The 19,990-nt window shown below is 48.0% G+C and overlaps 1 protein-coding gene across 2 annotated transcripts; it reads right to left on the reverse strand.

The window, feature by feature from the left end:
- Window positions 1-99: 99 nt before the first annotated feature.
- On the reverse strand, window positions 100-19,735 carry MAPKAPK5 (MAPK activated protein kinase 5). 2 transcript variants are annotated; one of them, XM_080559395.1, is made up of 14 exons: window positions 19,176-19,735; window positions 15,872-15,945; window positions 14,606-14,681; window positions 13,425-13,522; window positions 11,816-11,924; window positions 9,105-9,194; window positions 8,379-8,474; window positions 7,081-7,161; window positions 5,395-5,582; window positions 3,049-3,169; window positions 2,232-2,362; window positions 1,457-1,578; window positions 979-1,083; window positions 100-295 (listed from the first exon to the last, which is right to left on the reverse strand). In XM_080559395.1, exons 1-14 carry the CDS (start codon window positions 19,209-19,211, stop codon window positions 201-203), a joined length of 1,422 nt encoding a protein of 473 aa, XP_080415521.1. In that variant the 5' UTR covers window positions 19,212-19,735; the 3' UTR covers window positions 100-200. The 2 variants fall into 2 exon arrangements, with proteins under 2 accessions (XP_080415521.1, XP_080415522.1); XM_080559396.1 differs by having other exon boundaries at window positions 1,463-1,578; window positions 19,176-19,723.
- Window positions 19,736-19,990: the final 255 nt, after the last annotated feature.

Consider the following 19,990-nt stretch of genomic DNA (forward strand, 5'->3'; position numbering starts at 1 on the left):
GATCATATATACCTCAAGGAACTGAGTTTTAAAAAAATATTACAGTACCAATGATTTTTTGTATCTACATCTATACAGCATTTTCAAGCAGTATGGAAATTTCATGAAATAATTATGATTTATTAATTTACATAAAAATACTTTTTACAGTTAAAGAATAAATCTTAAATGGTAAAAAAAATAAGATTAAGAAGCTCCAGCTATTGAGAGTCATGGGAGTTTGTCTGCTCTTCAATAACTTGTTTTACTATTTCTGCCAGTTTTAGCCGATCCACTTTATCTGTGAATCCTCTGCCTGAAAGGAAAAGAAGAGGTAGTCAGAAGGTGCTGGGCACAAGGAGGAAAGTAATTACGGCTGGCATCGTACGCTGGCTGAACACAAAATACAGAGACACTTAGGACAACATTTGCAAGGCCACCAAACCAGTTAAGATCTCTAGTTCCATTAAAAAAAAAAAAGAGAACTTAAAAACTTAAATTAAAAATAAAAAGAAAAAAAATAAGGAAGAGACATGGCCAAGCCTTGTGAACCTGGCTGGTGCCACTGCCCTGGTTTGTCACGGAGCCATCAAACACTCCCAAAAGCAGCTGGCCTAGTTTAATTCCATTTCCTCTCTAAATTGAATAGAAGAGATGTTGTGCTGACATAGATAAGGGCAGCAGCCTCCAACAGAAAGAGGATAATAAACAGCTGGAAGGAAACCAGCTCGGATCAGCTAAAGCAGTTTCTGAAGTGATGATCCATCTGTGCTATTAAGTTCCCAAATGACTTGGTGCCTTTGAAAACTCTACCCTGAACCTCAAAGAGGAATTTTAAAGCAGAACTTTAAACCTCATTTCTAAAATAGCCATGTTGGAGAAGGGCTGAAACTGTGGAAACCTCAATCAGTGTGGCACAAACACAAGTTTGTTTTCTTTTCCATATAATAAGGTCCCTGCTCTCTCTCCTTCACCCCGCAGGAAAGAGGAGCTCCTCACCATTCCAGCTGAAGCTCTGAAGAGTGTCTCGCAGCAACTTACACTCCCGATTATATTTCCATGCCTCCTGCATCACTTCATTCAGCTTCTCATCTTCATTCTCTCCTGTTTAGGAGAACAAAGATGAGGAGGTTTGTCATTCTGCCTCTCAGCAACACTCAGAGCTTCAGTAAACAACACCACCTACAGTTACTCCCCCTTGCTTCATGCAAACTAAGAAGTTGGCTTGAAAGCAGACACTCCTGTCTCAAAGTTATTTCAACAGCTCCACATGTTACTGTTGGCACTAATTATTACACATGCACTAAAACTAGTGTCCACAGAAACAAGACAGATTAGGACGACAGGAGCTTTGTCTTCTTTTTGAAGAAGACAGCTCATCTATCCTTCTTCACTGCTAATCCAGACTGATCGTGAGGCACAGCACAAAGTCAGTGCCTTGCGTATTTACGAATGTAACTTTCTTAAAAGTGGCAACCTTTACCAGCCTGCGGTAGAATGCACTGAGCAATCACATCTCTGAGCTTTTCCAGAGCCACATTGGAATCGTTACTTCCATTCTCCGGGTCATGGATGTAAACACCATCCTTCGGCTTAGTGCTGCAGAAGAACAAGGAGGAAACAATTACAATTGGAATGCAACTCGAGTCCATTACCCGTTGCATAACTGTACCAGTACAGCTCTCTCACTGTCTGGAGAGCTGTGAAAGAGAGACAGATTTAGCATTAATTATTACAATGTGCTGCATTATGAGACCGCTTTAAATATGAAGAAAAATAAATATTAATTCAAATTAATTGAAGGATAATTCTAAAATACATTTTTCTATTTTTCAGACAGGTAACCCAAAGAGAGATTACTTGATTTTTTTTTTTTTTTGTGGTAACATAAATGTCAGATGTCAGGATCTGAAAAAAATCTTGGAATTCTTTTAATTCTTTCTCCCAGTTTGCCCTTCCCTACTCAACGTGTGCCTCATCTTCTCATAATGGATCTGTTCCACTGCCTGTATAATATAATAACACTACTCCATCTCCTTCCTGCCTGCACTTGCAGATCTTGAAAGAGGCACTGCATTATTCTAGTATCACTTGAATCCAACAATCCACTTCAGCATGAAGAGCGCGTAAACCAAATCAGAAATTTAGGAGCATGGTTACAATTGAATGAACCCGTAACACACTTTAAGTCACTCTCCAGGCATCACAGCTGCCTACATCTTGATCTTTTAGAAAAAGCTTTAGAGAGTTACCCCAGCAATTTCCTTTTGCGCAGGATGGGGTTGTTGACGGAGTGAAGGGGTTTGAGACTGACTTTGAGGTCTTGGATCCTCATGTTCGCCAGTTGTTCTGCATGAGCCTGTTGTATTCCTGCAACCATCGCCTGGAATGAGAAGAGTTGTGCTTGATGTTTTAATTAGCTCCTTTGGGAATTAAAGGACAATATATGGACAATGTTAGCCATGGACAGAAAGAATAAAGAAAAAAAAAAGCATCAAAATCCTATTCATTTATCCTATCCATTTCAGAGACGTGTAACAAAAATTAGGCTTGCATTACACAAGACACGTTTAGAACTGCCATCACTGACTGTAGGAAAATATACCCCGACCTCACAGAGGCTGAACAGGACGAAGAATCATCCCTATGTCTCATGTTCATACGCTTATGAGAGCTGACTGTACTCCTATTTGTGCAGCATTTAAAAAAAGCAAGGAGGGGTACTCATTTGCTTCTAATTCATGAGGTCATAGCTGTAGTCAGATATAAAACATGGGGAAAAAAGAGCAAAGACCTACAGAAGAGTCCGCAGTCATTTTTACTGCCGTACTCTGTTTTCCACTTGTTAGCACAGAGCTGCTCCTTACTGACAGTCCTGGAGCTTCTCCTCCTAGCATGAACCTCAAACCAAACAGTTTCCATTTTCTTACAAATATCTCTGGCTCTCATTAAAGCAGAAGGGAAGCTCTTTGTCTGCAGAACGCTATGTGAAAGAAAACACTCAAACCACCCAGGAGCTATCCAGCTCCTCTGTGCAACATTCCTGATAAAACAAAACATTGTTTAGACCTTGTCCATCATCAGCTGGGCAGAGGGTAGGATGTTATCAAGTGCCTCGGTGGAGTTGAGCCAGGGATGGTCCAGCACACCTTCAATGGTCAGCCGTTCCTCAGGTTTGACCTTCAGCAGCCTGGGAGAGGAATCAATCAGTCCGTAAAGCGGTCACTGTTGATTTACAGCACGCCGCTCTGTCTGGGATCAGAGCACTTAGCAATCTCTAAACATTAGAGAGACCAAAAAAGAAACCACTCCTAATAACTAAAACACGAAGCTGACCCCAAGGCAGTCTGACTTTCTGACAGCCTCACCGCCCCTTGCTGCGGTTGATACTGTGATGCTCTCACAGCTCACTCAGCTGTATTCAGCAACTCAGCATAAAGACAGGCACCGAAGACCATTTTGGTAATACTGTGCTCAGCTGAACTCTGTATTAACATCCTCCCATGTGGGAAATTACCTTCCAGATAAACTGGAAACAACACGCTCTGCATGACAGTCTCTATGCATACCAAGGAGTCCGGGCAGGGCGAAGTAAGGCAAAGTTTCAAAGCTGGAAACCTGTTCTCTGAGTTAGCTGCTTTCACCAGGCCGCCCCTTGGCTTTTTTCCTTTCTAAAAGCCTCAAGCAACAGATGCTTCGACAAGCTACAGCAACTCGAAATAAAAAGTGACATTATTCTGAAACCTCGGAAAAGCCCACTGAGTTAATTTTGACTGGAACGAGAACGTGGAAAGAGTTTTTGTGGATAACCTCACGTTCTCATGATAATCGTAACTCTTTAGTAAAAATAAGTAACATTTCACACAGAGCGCTGACAAGTTGTTCCAAGTGTCTAAATTAGAAACAGAATGACTTGATGAGTTTGTCGCGCTTTCCCAGACAATGCTCTAAATCAGCTTCCTGGCTGCAGAGCAGAATTGTTTAATGCACCAAGGAAGTGGAAATAACTTTTACAAAATGTCAGCAGGACCACAGGCTAGCTCATAAATTTCACTGGCAGAGCCACGCTGCCAAACAGGTCGTCGGTTCAGAATTAATCCAGGACCCAAGACACATGCATTCCTTCTGCATCGGCTTTCAAAGTCCTAATCCATTCTCAAGCGCTCCAACTTGTAAAGCTTGAGGTCAGAAATCAACTCGACACGCCTGAAAGGAAGCGGTCACTTGAATGCAAAACGTGACCTCCAAAAGCAAGGCTCCACTAGGATAGCTGCATACATAAATAACGTGGAAAACCCTCCAAAATTCTCAATGTATTCCTGCACTGCAAACTCCAATTCAGACTCTGGATTGAAAAGACAGGCGGGCAGGAAAGGGAGCCCTGACAGCATTATTCAGGGAAATTAACTGAATACAAGTGACAACATTCCGCGAGCTGAGTTTCACGGCTATTTTAAAACACAATTACATCTTTTGACTGTTGACCTTGGTTTAAACAGGATTTTCACTGCAGCATAACCTGCAGTTTGTGTGTTGAAAGATTGCGGGCTCTCCTGCACTGCTATAAACAGGTCTCAGCACCCTTTCCAAATGGTGCTAAGTCCTTGGAGGCTTTACATTACATCAGAAAAGACAGCAACAGTTTTAAAATTGTTTAACGGATTGATTTTTTTTCTATTTATATTGCTTTTATCCTCCCAGTTCCTCTGGTGATGCAAACAAAGGCAGTAAGTCCCTCCTGCTTTAAAAAAAAAAAAGAAGTGAGGTCAGGACGTTGCTTTCAAACAGGATCACTGGATCACAACGTGTGAAACGTTTGCAATCGAGAGGCGTGTATTGCATGAAAAACAGCTCCCAGAAGCTTTTAGAACAAAATATCAGTGGAAAACCTCATCTCGTAGTCTGACACCTCGTGACAGATCTTCACCTCCCTTCCCATGCCTCCCTCTCGACTCCTTTTAGGCTGTGTAGTGTGTGCACAGGCTTCTAAGGGACAGATCTACTGTACTCAGTTGTCTAGTTTCTATTAGGCCTTGATTTTAACAGGAGTTTAGACATTGCCGCAGGAGATGCCCACGTAGAGCTGGCAGACGTGCCAGCCAGCTGCCTATATTCTTCTGAGGCAAGGCAGTGTGCCCACTCCCTCCACAGACTACATGCACAGTACTCTAGCAACTTTAGACACGGGAAACATCAGAATTTGCACACAACAGTTAGGGAGAAAAGAAGAGAGGGGAAAAAAAAATACCAAACTTCTTTCATGTTGAACACAGAAACTTTTTCAGCTGTATGTTCTGCAGACAGTTTACCCCGCCTTTGGAAAAATAATCCCTTTGTGACAATGCACTTTTATGTGATTTTCCAGTTTCTTAATACAAGCAAAGAGCAATACCACATTTTCCTCAAGCGACTCACTTTCGCACAATGTCTTTCGCCATCTCTGAGATCTGGCTCCACTCTTCCTCTGGAAATTCAAAACTCCCTGTCATGATCTTTTTCCGCATGTCCTTTGGGATTGTCCGACTGTGGTGTTTGGAGTAGAACGGAGGGTATCCGCACAGCATCACGTAGATAATGACACCCAGGGACCACAAGTCACAGCTCTGAAAGCAAGGAAACGATCACTTTGGGGCGCAATTTGCAGCAAGCAGTGGTGTACCTACGTTAAAAGCTTTACACAATTCCCTACAAAAACAGGAGCACAGCTCAGCCTCCTCCTAAAGACCCATCCAAACACCTTTACAGACTTGCTCCTCCTCTCTCATAAAGTCAAAGTTACATCAGAAATAAAATTTACTAAGTATTTTTCTCCCCATTAGCTGCTTTATGTTTTATCCTTTCCTTTAAGAGAAACGTACCAGTTTGCTATTTCTACCTGGTAGTTTGTTTTAAAAGTGTATTTTAAAATATCTTTCTGGCAAACATGTAAGCACAAGATGCTGCCAAACCAACCTACTTCCAGCACCCAAGCTCTCTTGTTTACAGAACACACTCCTGTAACGCTCTGCTGTGCAGCAGTGAATTGCATGGAAACAGGCAGCGTGTCAGGCACAAACCAGCTGCGTGCTCACTGCGTCTCTTGGGGTATCTGAACCCTTGTCTCTGACCGTCAGAACGTGAATAAGAATGCTATGTAGTCTGAACCCTTGTCTCTGACCGTCAGAACGTGAACCAGGATACTAGACAGTCACTTTTTTAAGAATGTGTGACTGAAATACCAAACACCATCAAACAAATGAGCTGCCAGGAATACTTGTTCACAGCGGTCTGTAGTAAAAACTGTGGAGCTGAAGAGGCTCCAGAAGGTCCGGAGCTGCACAGCTGCCGACGCTGTTCTCCCAACTGCCCTCCACGCTCCCCTCCCTGCCCCGCACCAGCTACTGCCTGTGAGGTACAGAACAGGCCCAGCTGGGGGTGGATCCAGCCAAAAAGCACCTCAGAAAAGAAGCCGAAAGCCAGATCCATTCCCATCTGGCTCACCGTGTGTTCATGCAACACCAGCGTGACCGAAGGAGGGAAGAGGGCCGCAGCAGCCCGGACTTCGACTGCACCCCATCCTTCAGCTCTGTCATCACTTGGTTTTGGCACGGTGCAGGCTGGGGCTGGAAGGCCTTGCTCTGACCCTGCTCAAGCAGCCGCAGCATTTCTTTCCTGCCAACACCAGCATTTGTGCGGCCGATCTTTCCTCCTCTCCTGGCTTGGGTTCCAGCCCTATCAGTCCTCCAGGGGAACCCCCGCTGGCTTATGCCAGCGCAAGGAGGGGCAGGAACACGCAGCCAAGTGCAAGGAGAGTCCTGAACTCCAGGCTCAGGTGATGGTGGAAAGCTGCCCAAGGGCAGATTTGGGGAGCTGAGGGGCTGGAGAGGTTCTGCGATGGGTTTACAGAGAAGATACTAATGTATCTTTAATGTACCTGTGTCATAGAGATCAAAACTTTATTGCTCCTGGTCATAACTGTGAAATTTGATGACAAAGTTTATTGTCTTAGGTGATAAACTGTGTCTATAAACTACATTTACAGCAGGCACACCTGTGGAGGGAAAAAAAAGCCAAAACAATATGCTTTAAAGACCTTGACATGTAGACTGTTTCGTAGCTTACCTTGTTGTAAGTGTAAGGTGTCGGTGAGGTGGGGATAATACCGGATTTTTCTTTCTGATGTCGTCTTTGTGCCTCCAATACCTGTTGCAGTGAGAGAAAAAAAATTGCAAAATACACCTCATTTACAGATACCACAAACAACAACGCCTGTGCCAAAGATGTCATTTCCCACTGGTGGATTTATTCTGGCTACTGAAGATTCTACCAAACTCAAACTGTTCTAAGAAAGACTGAAACTTACTACACGGGGGAAAACTCCACCTCAAATATTTTGCTACTTTAGGTGAAGCCCCCGGTTGTGCCTGAATTAAAGCAATTGCTCTCACTTGTTTTGTCCAAGAAGTTCTAACACCTCCATGCTTTGGAACTGGAATTTAAAGTGTGTTTGGCGGGTAACCCTAGCTCCAGAGATGTCCCTTTGTGCCTCCCCCATGAGCAAATCAAGTCAGATTTGCCCCTCCCTGATCAAACCTGTGAGTTTCTACAAAAACCTACAGGTTAAATATACTTAGGAAAAACTTTATATGCTCTTGGTAGCTGACTTGGTTTTAAAAACCCTATCTGTAGTGCATATGCCCCTCACCACAAAGCTCCAGCTGAGGAAGCGTTCAGGGCACTCAGCTGTGGCTGCACGGTCTGATCTTTGCAGCTGCTCTTCCTAGTCATTAAGGCTGCCGACATGCTCAGTACCATAATTAAGTATTTATCTGCCGTTTTCTTATCTTTTCTTCAGGATTTCAACACAAAGCACAAAAGAAAGAGTGGGTGAAGCAGCACTACAAAAACCAGCCTGTCTGTAACTATAAATTATGTCCTAATGCATAATGACAAGGGGGCCAAGTCAAAGGGTAACCCTCTGACACTGCCCCCCTTCTAAGCAATTGCCTTTACAGCACCTTATTGTCTCAGCACGGTCATTCTGAAGCTCATAACCTTGTATGAGCCTGAGCTAGAAGGAGGACCGTGAAGCAGGGACTTTTCCAAACCAATTCCTTTAACACTATGAAAAGCCAGTTTTTAAAATGCTGGAGTAATCTCACTGGTAGGAGTCAGGACTGGGAGAGTCGAGAGGCATCAGCAGGAAGCCAACACTAAGAACTCAGTCTGGGAAATCTGCCTCGTGATCTCATCACTGTAGCACTCAACCTTGAAAGGTGGCTCCTATACATCTACTCAAGATTCCTGCACCCAGAAGCCTTCAATAACACAGCAAAGGTTTTATAAATTACATTTTTTTGAAGATACAGGCAATAAAGATCATTATCCCCCTGTAACCTAGAACTGTAATCATTCATTACCTGAGGTGCTACGTAATATGGAGTGAACTGTGGTGTCATCAAGTCACCTTGGTCTACTTTGGCAAATCCAAAGTCACACAATTTAACAGGTGCATCCTAAAACAAGGAGAAGAGGTTTCAGCATAAAATCAGCTTTTCTACTACATCCTTATGGCTTCCTACTCATCCTCCCTTTGCCACATGTATTCCTCTTTTATATTTATACCTTTATCATTCCACAAAGCAGCTAAAAGATGGTAAAATGATCTTGGCAACAATCATTTTTGTCTTCCTGGGTGCTCTGGGTCAAAGCGGCCCCCTCTCAGCTTTGGAGAGCACTCAGTGCATTGTAGGGAGGTCGCTGCATATGCAGGGTGGTTATGAGCAAGAGAGGAAAGAAAGAGGCAGCACGGTAGCATGCTTCAGTCAAAGCACCTACGCTGCACGTGTAAAACATCCTGATGACACGAGGGGGAGAAGTAGGCAAAGAATTTTCTCCTCATCCCAGCAGGATTCTGTGCTGAGGTGGAGAACCCGACCCACACTGAACACCAGCGGCACTGTTCTCGGATCTGTACTTCAGGCAGATCAGAGTATGGAAAAGCACGAAGCCAAAGAAATCGTTCCTTTTTGTCACCAAAACATTGCATTAATGACGGCTTACATTTTTAAGCTATTCTGAAAATCAACATTGAGCCATTTTACAGAATTCAGCGGTACAAAAAGAATATCAAGTCTTAACCTTACCAAAGAGTTATCCTTGAAGAGGAGATTCTCAGGCTTGAGGTCTCTATGTGCAATGTTTAGTGAGTGGCAATGCTGCAAAGCCAAAGCTATCTGAAAAAGGGCACAATAAATCAACTACAATTGCAGAACTCCTGCTTCAGGAGACTTATTTTAGCTTGAAAAAGGACATTGCCGACACCGCTTAGGCCCCAAACTTTTTAATTCCACTTGGGTAGGATTCTCAGTGAAGACAACCCCGGCCATACAGAGCAATAGTGCAGGAAAGCGTGAGGACTGGGAAATGAAACCGACCGAGCTACTCAGTTTGCATTTCACTCAAAGCAAACGGAAAATAAAAGCTAAGTTATATTCAGCTTCCCAACCTCTTTAGTTTGACCGACTCAGGGCTTTGCCACAACCCCCAGAAGTGCAATGGATCACGACAGTGTCCCCTTATAAGCTGTGCCAGGCCTACAGGGCCACTAAACGTGCCTGCACGCTCTCCAGCGACAACATTCTGTTTACCAGTGAGTTCTTGCTCCAGTATTTCTGCAAATACTTTATCGCGTTTGTTACTGACTTAAGAGCCAACATTCAGGCAACGCTGTCCTTTAATTCTGGAAGGTAGTGCCTGCAGTTTATTCCTTTCACGTAGTACGACACAGAAATGCATTACTTGGTTCTTTGAAAGACAACTGCTTATGCTGCCATGGTTTAGAAGCCTGTAACCTAGTCGTGAAAGCTCTGCAGACCGTACATTTAAAAGTGCAATCAATTTTAAGAAAAACAAAGCATAAATACTTAAATAGCATTACTGAAAGAAAAGTGAGGCAGAGCCTCACAACCCTTATTTGGAGGTATTCCTGCTGGAGGATTGTACCCACACACAGCACCCTGGGCAAAGCGCTGAGCCCGTAAAACACTGCAAATTACTGTGACGGAAGAACTCCAGTGTTAACGCAGCTCAGGAACAAACTGAGAGCATGCTCTCAAGTAAAATTAGGTTGCCTCACAAGGTTTTAACTATTACTGGGTAAAAGGAGCTAAGATCTGTAGTTGAAGACAGCCGTGAAGAATCACCAGGTAAAAGAATAAGGCTTTAATGCCTCTTCCAAAGTAGATTTGTATAAACAGTAATGCAAAGAGTTACTTGGCACATGAATACCTAAGCGCACACAAAATCAGCATTCAATTCAAATCTCATCTTTTTACATAGCTTTAAAAGATTTTTCCAACAGGTTAATCCTAGAAGCTGCCTTGCACTGCCAAAATCAAATCCCTCAAAAGACATGGCAATAAACCATCAAGAATTCGGTAATTCCTCCTAATTTCTTTGCTGGATGAAGCCAAAGAGGTAACAGCACAATTAGCATTTCATTAGAAAACTCAAAGCACAGGACAGAAAATTAAGATGAAATGATGGGGCCCTCCATTTTGCCTCAGTACCAAACATTATCTCCCCGGCTTAGGGGGAGGCAGGAGATCGGGATAGGGGTATGTTCATAAACAATCGTGTCAATTTACTTCAAATGCTGTGAGATCTCCTTTCAGGTTCTCTTTCCTTCATTCCCTGCAGTGACCACTGGAGTGGGAACAGGCCATTCACTGCCTCGTACCTGCAATAGAGTCTCTCACCTAGTTTGTAAATCTTTTGTTAGGAACGTCACTACCACCTCTGCAAGACGCACACGAAGGCAACTCGGGCCCTCAGTTCATGCTGGGGTGCCGATTCCTGTGCAGAAGGAAGGGCTCAGCCATTCTGACAGCAACATCTTTATGCCTTGCGGTTCCTTGCAGGAACAGGCTGCTCCTCTGCCGGGGCTCCCTGGAAAGGCCATCCCAGCACGCACCCACACCGCCTCTCCTGCAGCCTTCCCACCAACCCAGGCTCCCTGGCTGGCCCCCACAAGTCACCCAACAGCTGGGAGAGGGAACAAGCCCACCTGGAACTGAGGCAAACTGACACTGAACCACCGCACTGAGTCCCCCAGAGGCCCTTCTGCCTGCTCTGGCAGCGTAAGGTACTCACAGCCAAGCCACAAACAGCCTATGGACACCCGGTAAATATCATAGAGCCTCTAAAAACACAGCATTCGAGAATGAGCTGCCTAAAGAAATGGAGAGGGAAGAAGGAAAGCAGAACGAAGAGCACAGAAAACATGAGCTACAGTTATAGGATCCTTTTGGGACCTGATGTGACAGGCAAAAAGCCAACCCACAAAACCAAACACAGCACCCAGTTTCCAAACCACCAGCCCGGGGCACACGAGCGTTACTGCCTGCGCTACCCCACCCGAGGGGCGAACGAAACGCTCAGACCGTGGCGTGGCCAGGAGCCATTCCCAAACCGCAGCTCAGGAGCCTCGCGTTATCTGCTGAGAGCCTGCGGAGGATCGGAGGCAACGCTTTGAGAACAACAGCGAGGCAAACAGCAGGAAGATTGTGAGGGAAGAGAGTTCTCTTCGTTCTGCAGACCACGTTAGGAAAAGCAAAGCTAAGGACAGCAGAGACATCAGGGTCCCAACCCAGCGGAGCTAGCCCACACCTTCAGATTCTTTGCTTCTATTAAAACTCTGGCATTGTCAGGTTATAACAAAGCAGGCAATGATCGTTGGATCAGAACGGAGGATTATTTTAGCTTCCTTTTTCCCCACTCCCCCCGCCCCAGGAAATTGTTAAATACTTTAGCCATTACCATTCATGGATTTGCTTATACATGGATTATGACTTGCCTGCTTTGTTACTTGGCTTGCTTGCTTCTCAGTAAAGTGCCGGTGCTGGCTGATTCTGTGAAATAGCTCTCCCCCTTCCATCATCTCCATTACAATTAGGAGCCGAGCCCTGTTTAAAAGCATTTCATGTCGTTACATTAAAAATAATCAAAAAAAAAAAATAACATAATTGCTAAGCTAATAATGCACACTTCATATCTACTGATGCAGGCCAAAAGAGAGACATACACTTGCTGCTTCTACAGTCGTTCTAGCCATTCTGGGGCAGTAGTTTTGACTTTAACCACGCAAGCTGCAGGACTTCCTGGCTCCCAGCACGATCCGACTCACTGATGGTCAGCCAGGAGCCTGCAGCTTGCTCTCCGTGCTGGGCTCCCACCTCCAGCTGGAGCGGACACCGAGGACGTCTACGTGGATGCATTCAGACAGACGCAAGCTCCGCTCAGGCTTTCCACCAGTGAGCCAGTCCGGGCCTGGAAGCCATCTAGACACATCGGTGTGTCATCTGCCCTCAGACAATAACAGGGCAGGCAGAGTCTTGCATTAAACACGTTAAACAGCTTCCAAACCCGGGCTGGCTGAGAGCACAGCCTGCACCCGTCTGCGCCCATCCTCGCAGACGCACCAGCTCGCCTAGCTAGCTGCCTAGGTGCTACCCGTGCTCGTGGCAATTGAGAAGCAGGAGGTCGAGAGTAATCCTCGATGCTTTTGAGTATGGACACTCTGCTGCACCTCCTGATTTCAATCTGCAGCTCTACTGCCATCGTTGTGAAGGACAGGGAACAGAAAGTGTGGTGATCAGGACTGACAGATCTTCAAGAAACTAACTTCTAGTTCTCACCACACAGCAAAATCATCAGACTAAGACAAGTCCCAGGTCTTTATTTCTCCCAGCTATCCCCCCCTGCCTCAACTAACAACCAATATGAAGACTTCTTTTATCCCAGGCCATATTAACGTATGAAAAATCATGTGTCTGGTTCACGTTTTGCAATGTTTGTTTCAAGCAGGACAATGTATTTGGGTTTACAGGGCAGGACCTGGTATTTTTAGAAACAATTCTTCCTTTGTTCTGGTTTTAAAGGAAGACTGGCACTGTTTTCCTCTGTCTCACCATCATATAAAAGGATCTCCCTTAGGATTCCAGGTAGCAACAAAAGTTGCAGCTCCAATCCTGCTTTAACAGTGCTTTGAAAGCAGAAGGACCCTGAAAGGTTACAAACAACTCGATTCATGCTACTAAAGTAATATTGAAGCAGGACAGAAGCTGGAAGCTATTTTGTCCTCCAAGACAATGCAGGTATCACAGACTGAATCAATGGATGACCTAAGAAATGAGGATGTATTCAAAACCAGCACTGAAGGACGCAAATTCATTTAAATATGCAAAGGTTTGGGCATCGAGAGGGAAGGGTGGTGGTGGGTAATAAGCGTTGCGTAGCCTGAAGTACAAATACCATGTCTGGAAAACTCCATAAATGTTCATTTTGGTTACACGGTGATTAGGGGAAAAAGGAAAAAAAAAAAAAAAAAAAGCAAACTCCACTATACCTTGGCCTAAACATGGAAAGCAAGCTGTGGGAGTGAATCACACCCTATGTAATCTTACCTTGGGCTGGATTCATGTGGGAACTGCACACTGTTAGCATAAACTTCAATAATTTGAACAATATTGGGATGTGTTGCACACATCATGTGCAGACGTACCTTGAAGAGAAGGGAAGAAATGTTACTGTACGCAGCGGCGCGCCCGAGCGGCTCTGCCCCCCTCTGCCCAGCACTCAGGAGCCCACCTGTGGCTCTGCTGTGCTCAGCACCGCTCACGCGCAGTTTAAAACTGCCCTTCAGTTATTCGAAAAATAAGAAACACCCCCAAGGATTTATATGGGTGACCAGCAGCCATTACACTGCTCAGGCTAAGAAAGACATTTCAAGGTAGGACTAGCCTTAAAGCTGCAATAAAAACACGATTTAAACTGACAAGTATCTGGAAGTTCATTAATAAAACCTGAAATTCCATAATCCAGCTGCTTTTAGGGCCAAGAGGACTAGTCTAGCACTCGGGACACACGGAGCCTCACCTGTTCAGACTCGCTGAAGCAGGGACCTCAGGAATTCCACCCAATTTAAAGCCACCCGGACGGCCAGGTCAGGGCAAGGTCTGATGCTCCTCGTCTACCAACTTTTTTTCCCACGCGAATTTTAAATGAGAACTTGCTCCCTAACAGGAAGCGGAAATTGCTTCAAACTTTGAGGATAATAGTTACCATTTCTTCACTTCCATGACAACTTGAACCAACGCCTGGCATTCTGAACGGACTGACAGCTGACGCCTTGGCACGTCAGCCACAGAAAGTCACAAACAGCAGCGGGGAGCTTAGTTACTTTCTCGCATTCAGCCAAACCCGTACAATTTAGAGCGCAACTTGAGGCACTCTTGGCGATTCTTACGGTAATGGCATCCGAGAGCGATGTATGGAAACAGAATTTCTTCTAAACTATAGATGTTACGTTGCGTGGGACATGGAGAACTCTAGCTTTAAAATGCAGCTCTGTAGGTTCTTTGTGTGCAAACACAGCTCACACCCATGGCAAATTCAGGGCCAGAAACCCGCCCCCCCCGTGTCTCACCCACCACCTCGTGCTCCAGGGAGCCTGGAGGACCAAAAGGGAGGAATCCTGCGCAGCGGGATCCGCAGAGCGCAGGGTTTGGAACCGCTGCAGCCGTTCCCCGGAGGGGAGAGCCTCCGCGGCGCGTCAGAAGGCAGGCAGTACAACCGGGAACCGTACCTCATTTCTAGCTTTTGGACGATCGAGAAGGATTTTCAGTGCAAAGCGCTCCTGAGAGGATTTTTTCACGCAGACTCTGGTATTACAGCAATAAAATCATTCGGTCAGCAGGGGTGTTAACACTTCAAGCAATTGATCTGCAGTTATGAGCTTGCTCTGTGCACGGAAATTAACAGGAATACCCACGGTCTGCAACGCACGGGGCACCTGCCTCCACGTCCCAGCCTGAAAGCCTCGGCTTTCGGCCCGCCACGCACTCAGGCATGTTATGCCTGACACAAAGCTCTGTTTTGAGCAGCACAAAAAGAGAACTCAGAGCAACTGCGGGCGAGCTGAAGGCACCCCGTCCACTCAACGTGAGGGGTCACTCTTGATGAAAAAAACCCCAAACCCCACAGTGGCAGCCTGAGCATCCCCGGTGGAGAATGCAGCCTGCGATAAATAAGGCGTTTCTGAGTGGAAATCCTCGTTTTGGCGGGGCCGCCAACTGCGCCGCACGCGTTTTTTCCCCTCTTTCCCCCATTTAACGCTAACAATTGAGCTGCGTCGGTGGGGAGGGCCCACGCGTTAACGGGCAGCGAGCAGCACCGAGAACAAAGGGGTATTTTCATAAAGATCACAGGCAGTGCAGCAGCAGAAAATGGATGAGGAGAGAGCAACTGCCTCGGCAGGAAGACGAATGGTGGCAGCAGACAATCGCCCTGCCGAGCGCCCAGACATTTGTTTCCCGGAGCTTGTGCACAAATCCCTGCTCCCAGAAGGCAGAGAGCTCATCGAAAAGGGGAACGTGTTTTGTTTTACAGAAAGCACCTGGTGCCTGCCGTGGTTAGAAGCCCAGGGCGGGCAGGCCCGGTGCTGGGCGCGGAGCTGGTGGCACTACCTGCCTGGGCCTCGTGCGATGATCTGATAAACCAGCCGGTAAAAATAGCTGCAGCCTCGAGTGACGACACTGGGGCCGACCTTTGCACCGCCCTGGCAGGGGCGGCAGGAGGACAAAGGTGTCTGAGCAGCGCTTGCTGGCTCCGTCCTCTCGCAGCCGATTCCCGTGGCTGCCTCGCTTCAGGAGCACGGCAGCGAGACGGGAGCAAGCCGAATTCCTTCCTCGGCCATACCCAGTAAAAGCCAACGCCTCGCTCACACACCCACCGCGACCCGCGCGGAGTGCACGGACGTTTATTTGCTCAGAAGGAGCCTTCAGCACCATCACAGCACCCTGCTGTTGGCTTCTCTCCGGCTGAGAGCACGGAGAGACCTGCGGCGCCTTACCTAACGGGACCGCTGATCCCAGCTCCCAGCTTCTGCGTCCAGTTAATGTTGTACTCCTCTAAAATGGACGTTTCCTATGCGAGAAGGAGAAGAGGGAGGGAGAAGAGAATGAAAAAAAAAAATAAATTACTGAGTCCCATCCAAAAAAACCCAGCTCAGCAGACCTGATTTGCAAGATAGCAGAGCGCAGAAAGAGCCCGGGTTTTGCTTCCCCAAGGGGAATTAAGCACAAGTGCAAATGCTCACAAAATAACGCGGTGTATCTCGGCACAGAACAGGCTCTGCGCTGCGGGGACTGCTCGCCCCAGCACTTTGAGGCAGGATTACTGAGAGCAGCAAATCTTGCAGCTTTAACACAGAAACATATAAAGGGCACTTTAAGAGTTGGGAAGGGAAAAACCAGCTTTCTGCCTATAAATGAGCAATCGCAAATTAATACCAAGGCCCGATCTCATCATTTTTACGTACTTTTGGGTGATACACTAAAAAGGCAAATCACTTTTCTGCTTTCTTCGGGTTTGCAAACCTTTGGCATCACCCTACTGCAAATGCAACGCCGCGTGACTAGTTTTGGCTTGCCTGATAAGGAACCGAGCTCCTGTTCGTAATCCTTTCGTCCAAATCCACGCGAACAGGGCTCGGCTTCGTTACGACACAGCCCGGGCGCTGCCACGCTCCAACACGTCCCCGCGGCGGCACGAACTGGAGTCACGGCGTAACACACGCCGCAAAACTCCACGTTCGTGCTTCTATCAGCGTTGCTACATGCGTCGAGAAGCAGCTTTCAGAAAGGTGCCTGCTAAATCCCGACAGGAGCGGGCGGTAACGAGAGCTGGCACCAGACGCACAGGGAAAAAAACGAAGTTGCCCGCCCGCAAAGCAACTTCCTGCAGGTCTGCGCTCCCCTTTCCTTAGCTTTCCTTCCCAACCTGCAGCCCTTCGGAGGGAAGCTGATATTTAAGGCAGTACCTGAAGGGATTACAGAGGGTAAAGGCAGAGAGGAATGGGGAAATTCGTTTTTGATGCAGTCTGGAGTGGGCACTGCATAAATCCTAAGTGACCAGTGGGAGAGGTGGAAAGGAAGAAGTTAAGGTTTGCTTCTAACTGGAGATTTTTGGAAGGCTTTTAAAAGAAAGGGGAAGAAAAGGCAGAGTGGATCATACACGGTTTGTTGTTTCCAAGTAGAAGCACAAAGAAACTTTCTCTTATCAATTTAATTAACACAAATTTCACTGACTCGTGAGAGGCATGTAAGAGAAAGGCCGATTTAAGTTTCCCATTATTCAGACACAGAACTGAAGGCATTACAGTTCGAATAAAAGCAGTTTCAGAAAAGCATTACTGAGCAGAGAAAGGCTTCTTCCAAACTGTCGAGTCCTTTCTCATGCACGTGTTTTCAAGCTCAGGCTCATCTAATTTTTGAAGACAGCCAGCCTGCTGAACGGGTGAAGCAATACTAAGTGCTCTGGAGAAACACCATCATTAAGCACTAACCAGTTAGGTTTTTATAGCAGAGCTTGGAAGTCTGCTGCTCCTGTTCCAAAACCGAAGAAGGGCTTTGAAACCACCTGCCCCACAGCTGTATCCACCTTTTCAGCTGCACAGGTTGGATTAAGAAGAGATCCCGTCCCCACACACAAACCCAACCTGGGCAAAACAGTTTCTGCGACGGCACAGAGACCGTTTTACCCATTTCAGCGAGGCAGAACAAAGACGATGGTCGGGAATTGGGAAGCGTGTGCTCCCTGAGTCAAATGACACGAGAATAAGACCGGGCAGTTCTCAGCTCCTGAGGGACAAGTTCGATTACCACAGATCCGTTAATTTTTAGTAGAGGATAATTGATTTCCTCTTTCATATTCTGGGCATTCACCGTTGTTTTAAGTAAAAAGCCAACTTTTTTTTTTTTTTCCCTGCATTTTTATTAGGATTCCAATCCTCACTCAAAAGTAGCTTTAGAATTCGGCAGTAAAAACGAATGATCTGCTAATGAAGAGACACTATTCACCGAACCTAGTGACGTGAAATGCGCTATTTGAGAACTTTGCTGTTCACCAGTGTAGAGAATCGCTTACATCTCCTCCTCCCTCAGAGGCAAGAGCTCCAAATCTAGCATCAAGGCTGTACGTTGACGCGAATCAGCATGGGTTCACAACACTCAAACTGCATGAAATATTTCAAATGTACGGATTAAAAGCTGCTCTCTGAAAACGTCAACGTTTATTTCATCTAGCAAGCCTAAACGCCTTGCCGTTTCCTTTAGGATGGGAACTTTACACCTCGGGTTGCATGCCAAGATCACCCCTCACGTTAATTTCCAGCGGGCAAAAGGAGTAAACTAATTTAAAATACATTCGATTCCAAAAAATTAATGGGAGCTAAAAGGGCTGAGCCCTTTTCAACAGCTCAACTCCTTCTCGTTAGGCTCAGGGCACCCAGCACAATGTCTCGAGCGTCCTCCCAGGCCGTCAGCGATCCGGGGCGCCGGCAACCCGAAAGCAGGCCAAGGAGCCTCCCCGCTTCCACTGAGTACCGAGGGAAAGTTGGAAATAACGTATAATAATAACCAAATAATAACCAGGTATTTGCGAAGCAGAGAGCTCTGCGTTACGCCTGAAAGGGCTAAACTGCGTTCTGGACTCGGACGACGCCTAAAACCCCAAAACACTTCCCAGGACCTGATCTCAATCCGGACCCCTCTGAACTGAGAGGGGCAGGTACAGGACCATGCCTGCGCACACGCAGCAGAGCGGGGTTTTTGGGTTGTTTATTTCTGCGCAGATAAAGGCGCAGCGGCAGGTGGCAGGGAAAGGAGGCAGACACCGATACGTGGGAAGTTTTTGTGTCCGTCCTTTCGAAACCCACCTCGTCAGAGGAAGCGTTTATTGACTTTATTTGCGTTTACTGAGGCTCCTGGAGTCTGTGTGACAGCGAACGCTGAGCACAAGGCAAGGAGCCCCCGGAGAGCCTCCGGCGCCTCGCTTCCCTCTTATTTTACCTCAGAGCCGCCCCCAGCTCCCCCCGGGAAAGGGCCAGAACCCCGGGAAGGCACCGGAGCCCCGGGGAAGCGCCGGGCTCCACGGGGGGCCTCACCCTAACCCCGGAACGCCCGGAGCCGCGGGGCCCAAACACGGGGAGCCCGCACCTCACGGCCCCGGGGCTCAGCACCTCACGGCCCCGGCGCTCAGCACCTCACGGCCCCGGGCACCGGGACGCCGGCCCCGCTTCCCCCCCCCCCCCCCGCCCGGTGCCCGGTACCGAGCCGCAGGCCCAGCCGGGCCCCCCCCCGCCGCCTCCCCCGTACCTTGATCGTCCTGTCCATGTCGTGCTCCCCCGACATCCTCCCGCGGGGCCCAGGGGACGGGCACCGGCACCGGGGAACGGGCGGCGGAGGCGGCAGCGGGAGGCGGCGGCGAGGGCCCGGGGGCCGCGCTAGGCCACGGGCAGCCCCGGCCGAGCTCCGCAGCGCCTCATCCCCGGCCGGGCGGGCCGGGGGCCGGCAGCGCCGCAGGGAAGGCCGCGGGCGGGCCCAGCGCCGCCGCTCAGCCCCGGAGCCGCCGCCCGGGAGCCAGGCATCGCCGGCACCTCCGCCGGGCAGCCCCGCCTGGCGGCGCGGCCCGCCGAGCGGCTCTCTCCGCCGCCAAGGGCGGCGCTGAGGGAAGGCGCGAGGTCTCCGCTCGCCGCTCGTGGCCTCCTCGGAATTTTCCGGGGCGCCGCTGAGGCGGGAGGGGGGGGCGCAGGCGGGCGCTGCGGGCGGCTCTGGAAGCGCCGAGGGGCTGTGGAGGGCCCCGGGGGCCTGACTGGAGCTCGGTGCCAACTGATGACGTCACGCGAGAGGAAGGGCTGATGAACACCGGGGGCGGGGCCAAGGGCGCCGTGAGGCCACGCCCCCTGTAGCCCCTTCTCCCCCCTCCCCCCCCCCACTCAGACGCGAAGTCTCGCGAGAGCTGAGGTGGCGCCGCCCGCGGCTCTGAGGCGAAGCCCTGAGGGGCGGGGTCTGGCCCCGCCCCGGGAGTGAAAAGCACAAATAAAAGTGAATAAATCAATAAATCGCACACACGGAATCAATAATCGCACTAAATCCGAGTCCCTCCTTAGCTCGCTGCCACCCCCCCGTGC

Source organism: Anser brachyrhynchus (genome assembly GCF_964034855.1).
Source record: "Anser brachyrhynchus genome assembly, chromosome: 17".
Classification (NCBI taxonomy): domain Eukaryota; kingdom Metazoa; phylum Chordata; class Aves; order Anseriformes; family Anatidae; genus Anser; species Anser brachyrhynchus.

Bases quoted from the DNA above. Each gene is read 5' to 3' on its own strand.
- MAPKAPK5 (XM_080559395.1), bottom strand. From the start codon at position 19,211: ATGTCGGGGGAGCACGACATGGACAGGACGATCAAG. The intron at 15,946-19,175 runs GTACGGGGGAGG...CTTCTCGCATAG, and splicing joins ACATGGACAGGACGATCAAG to GAAACGTCCATTTTAGAGGA. The intron at 2,363-3,048 runs GTCTAAACAATG...TTCTCATTCCAG, and splicing joins CCCAGCTGATGATGGACAAG to GCGATGGTTGCAGGAATACA.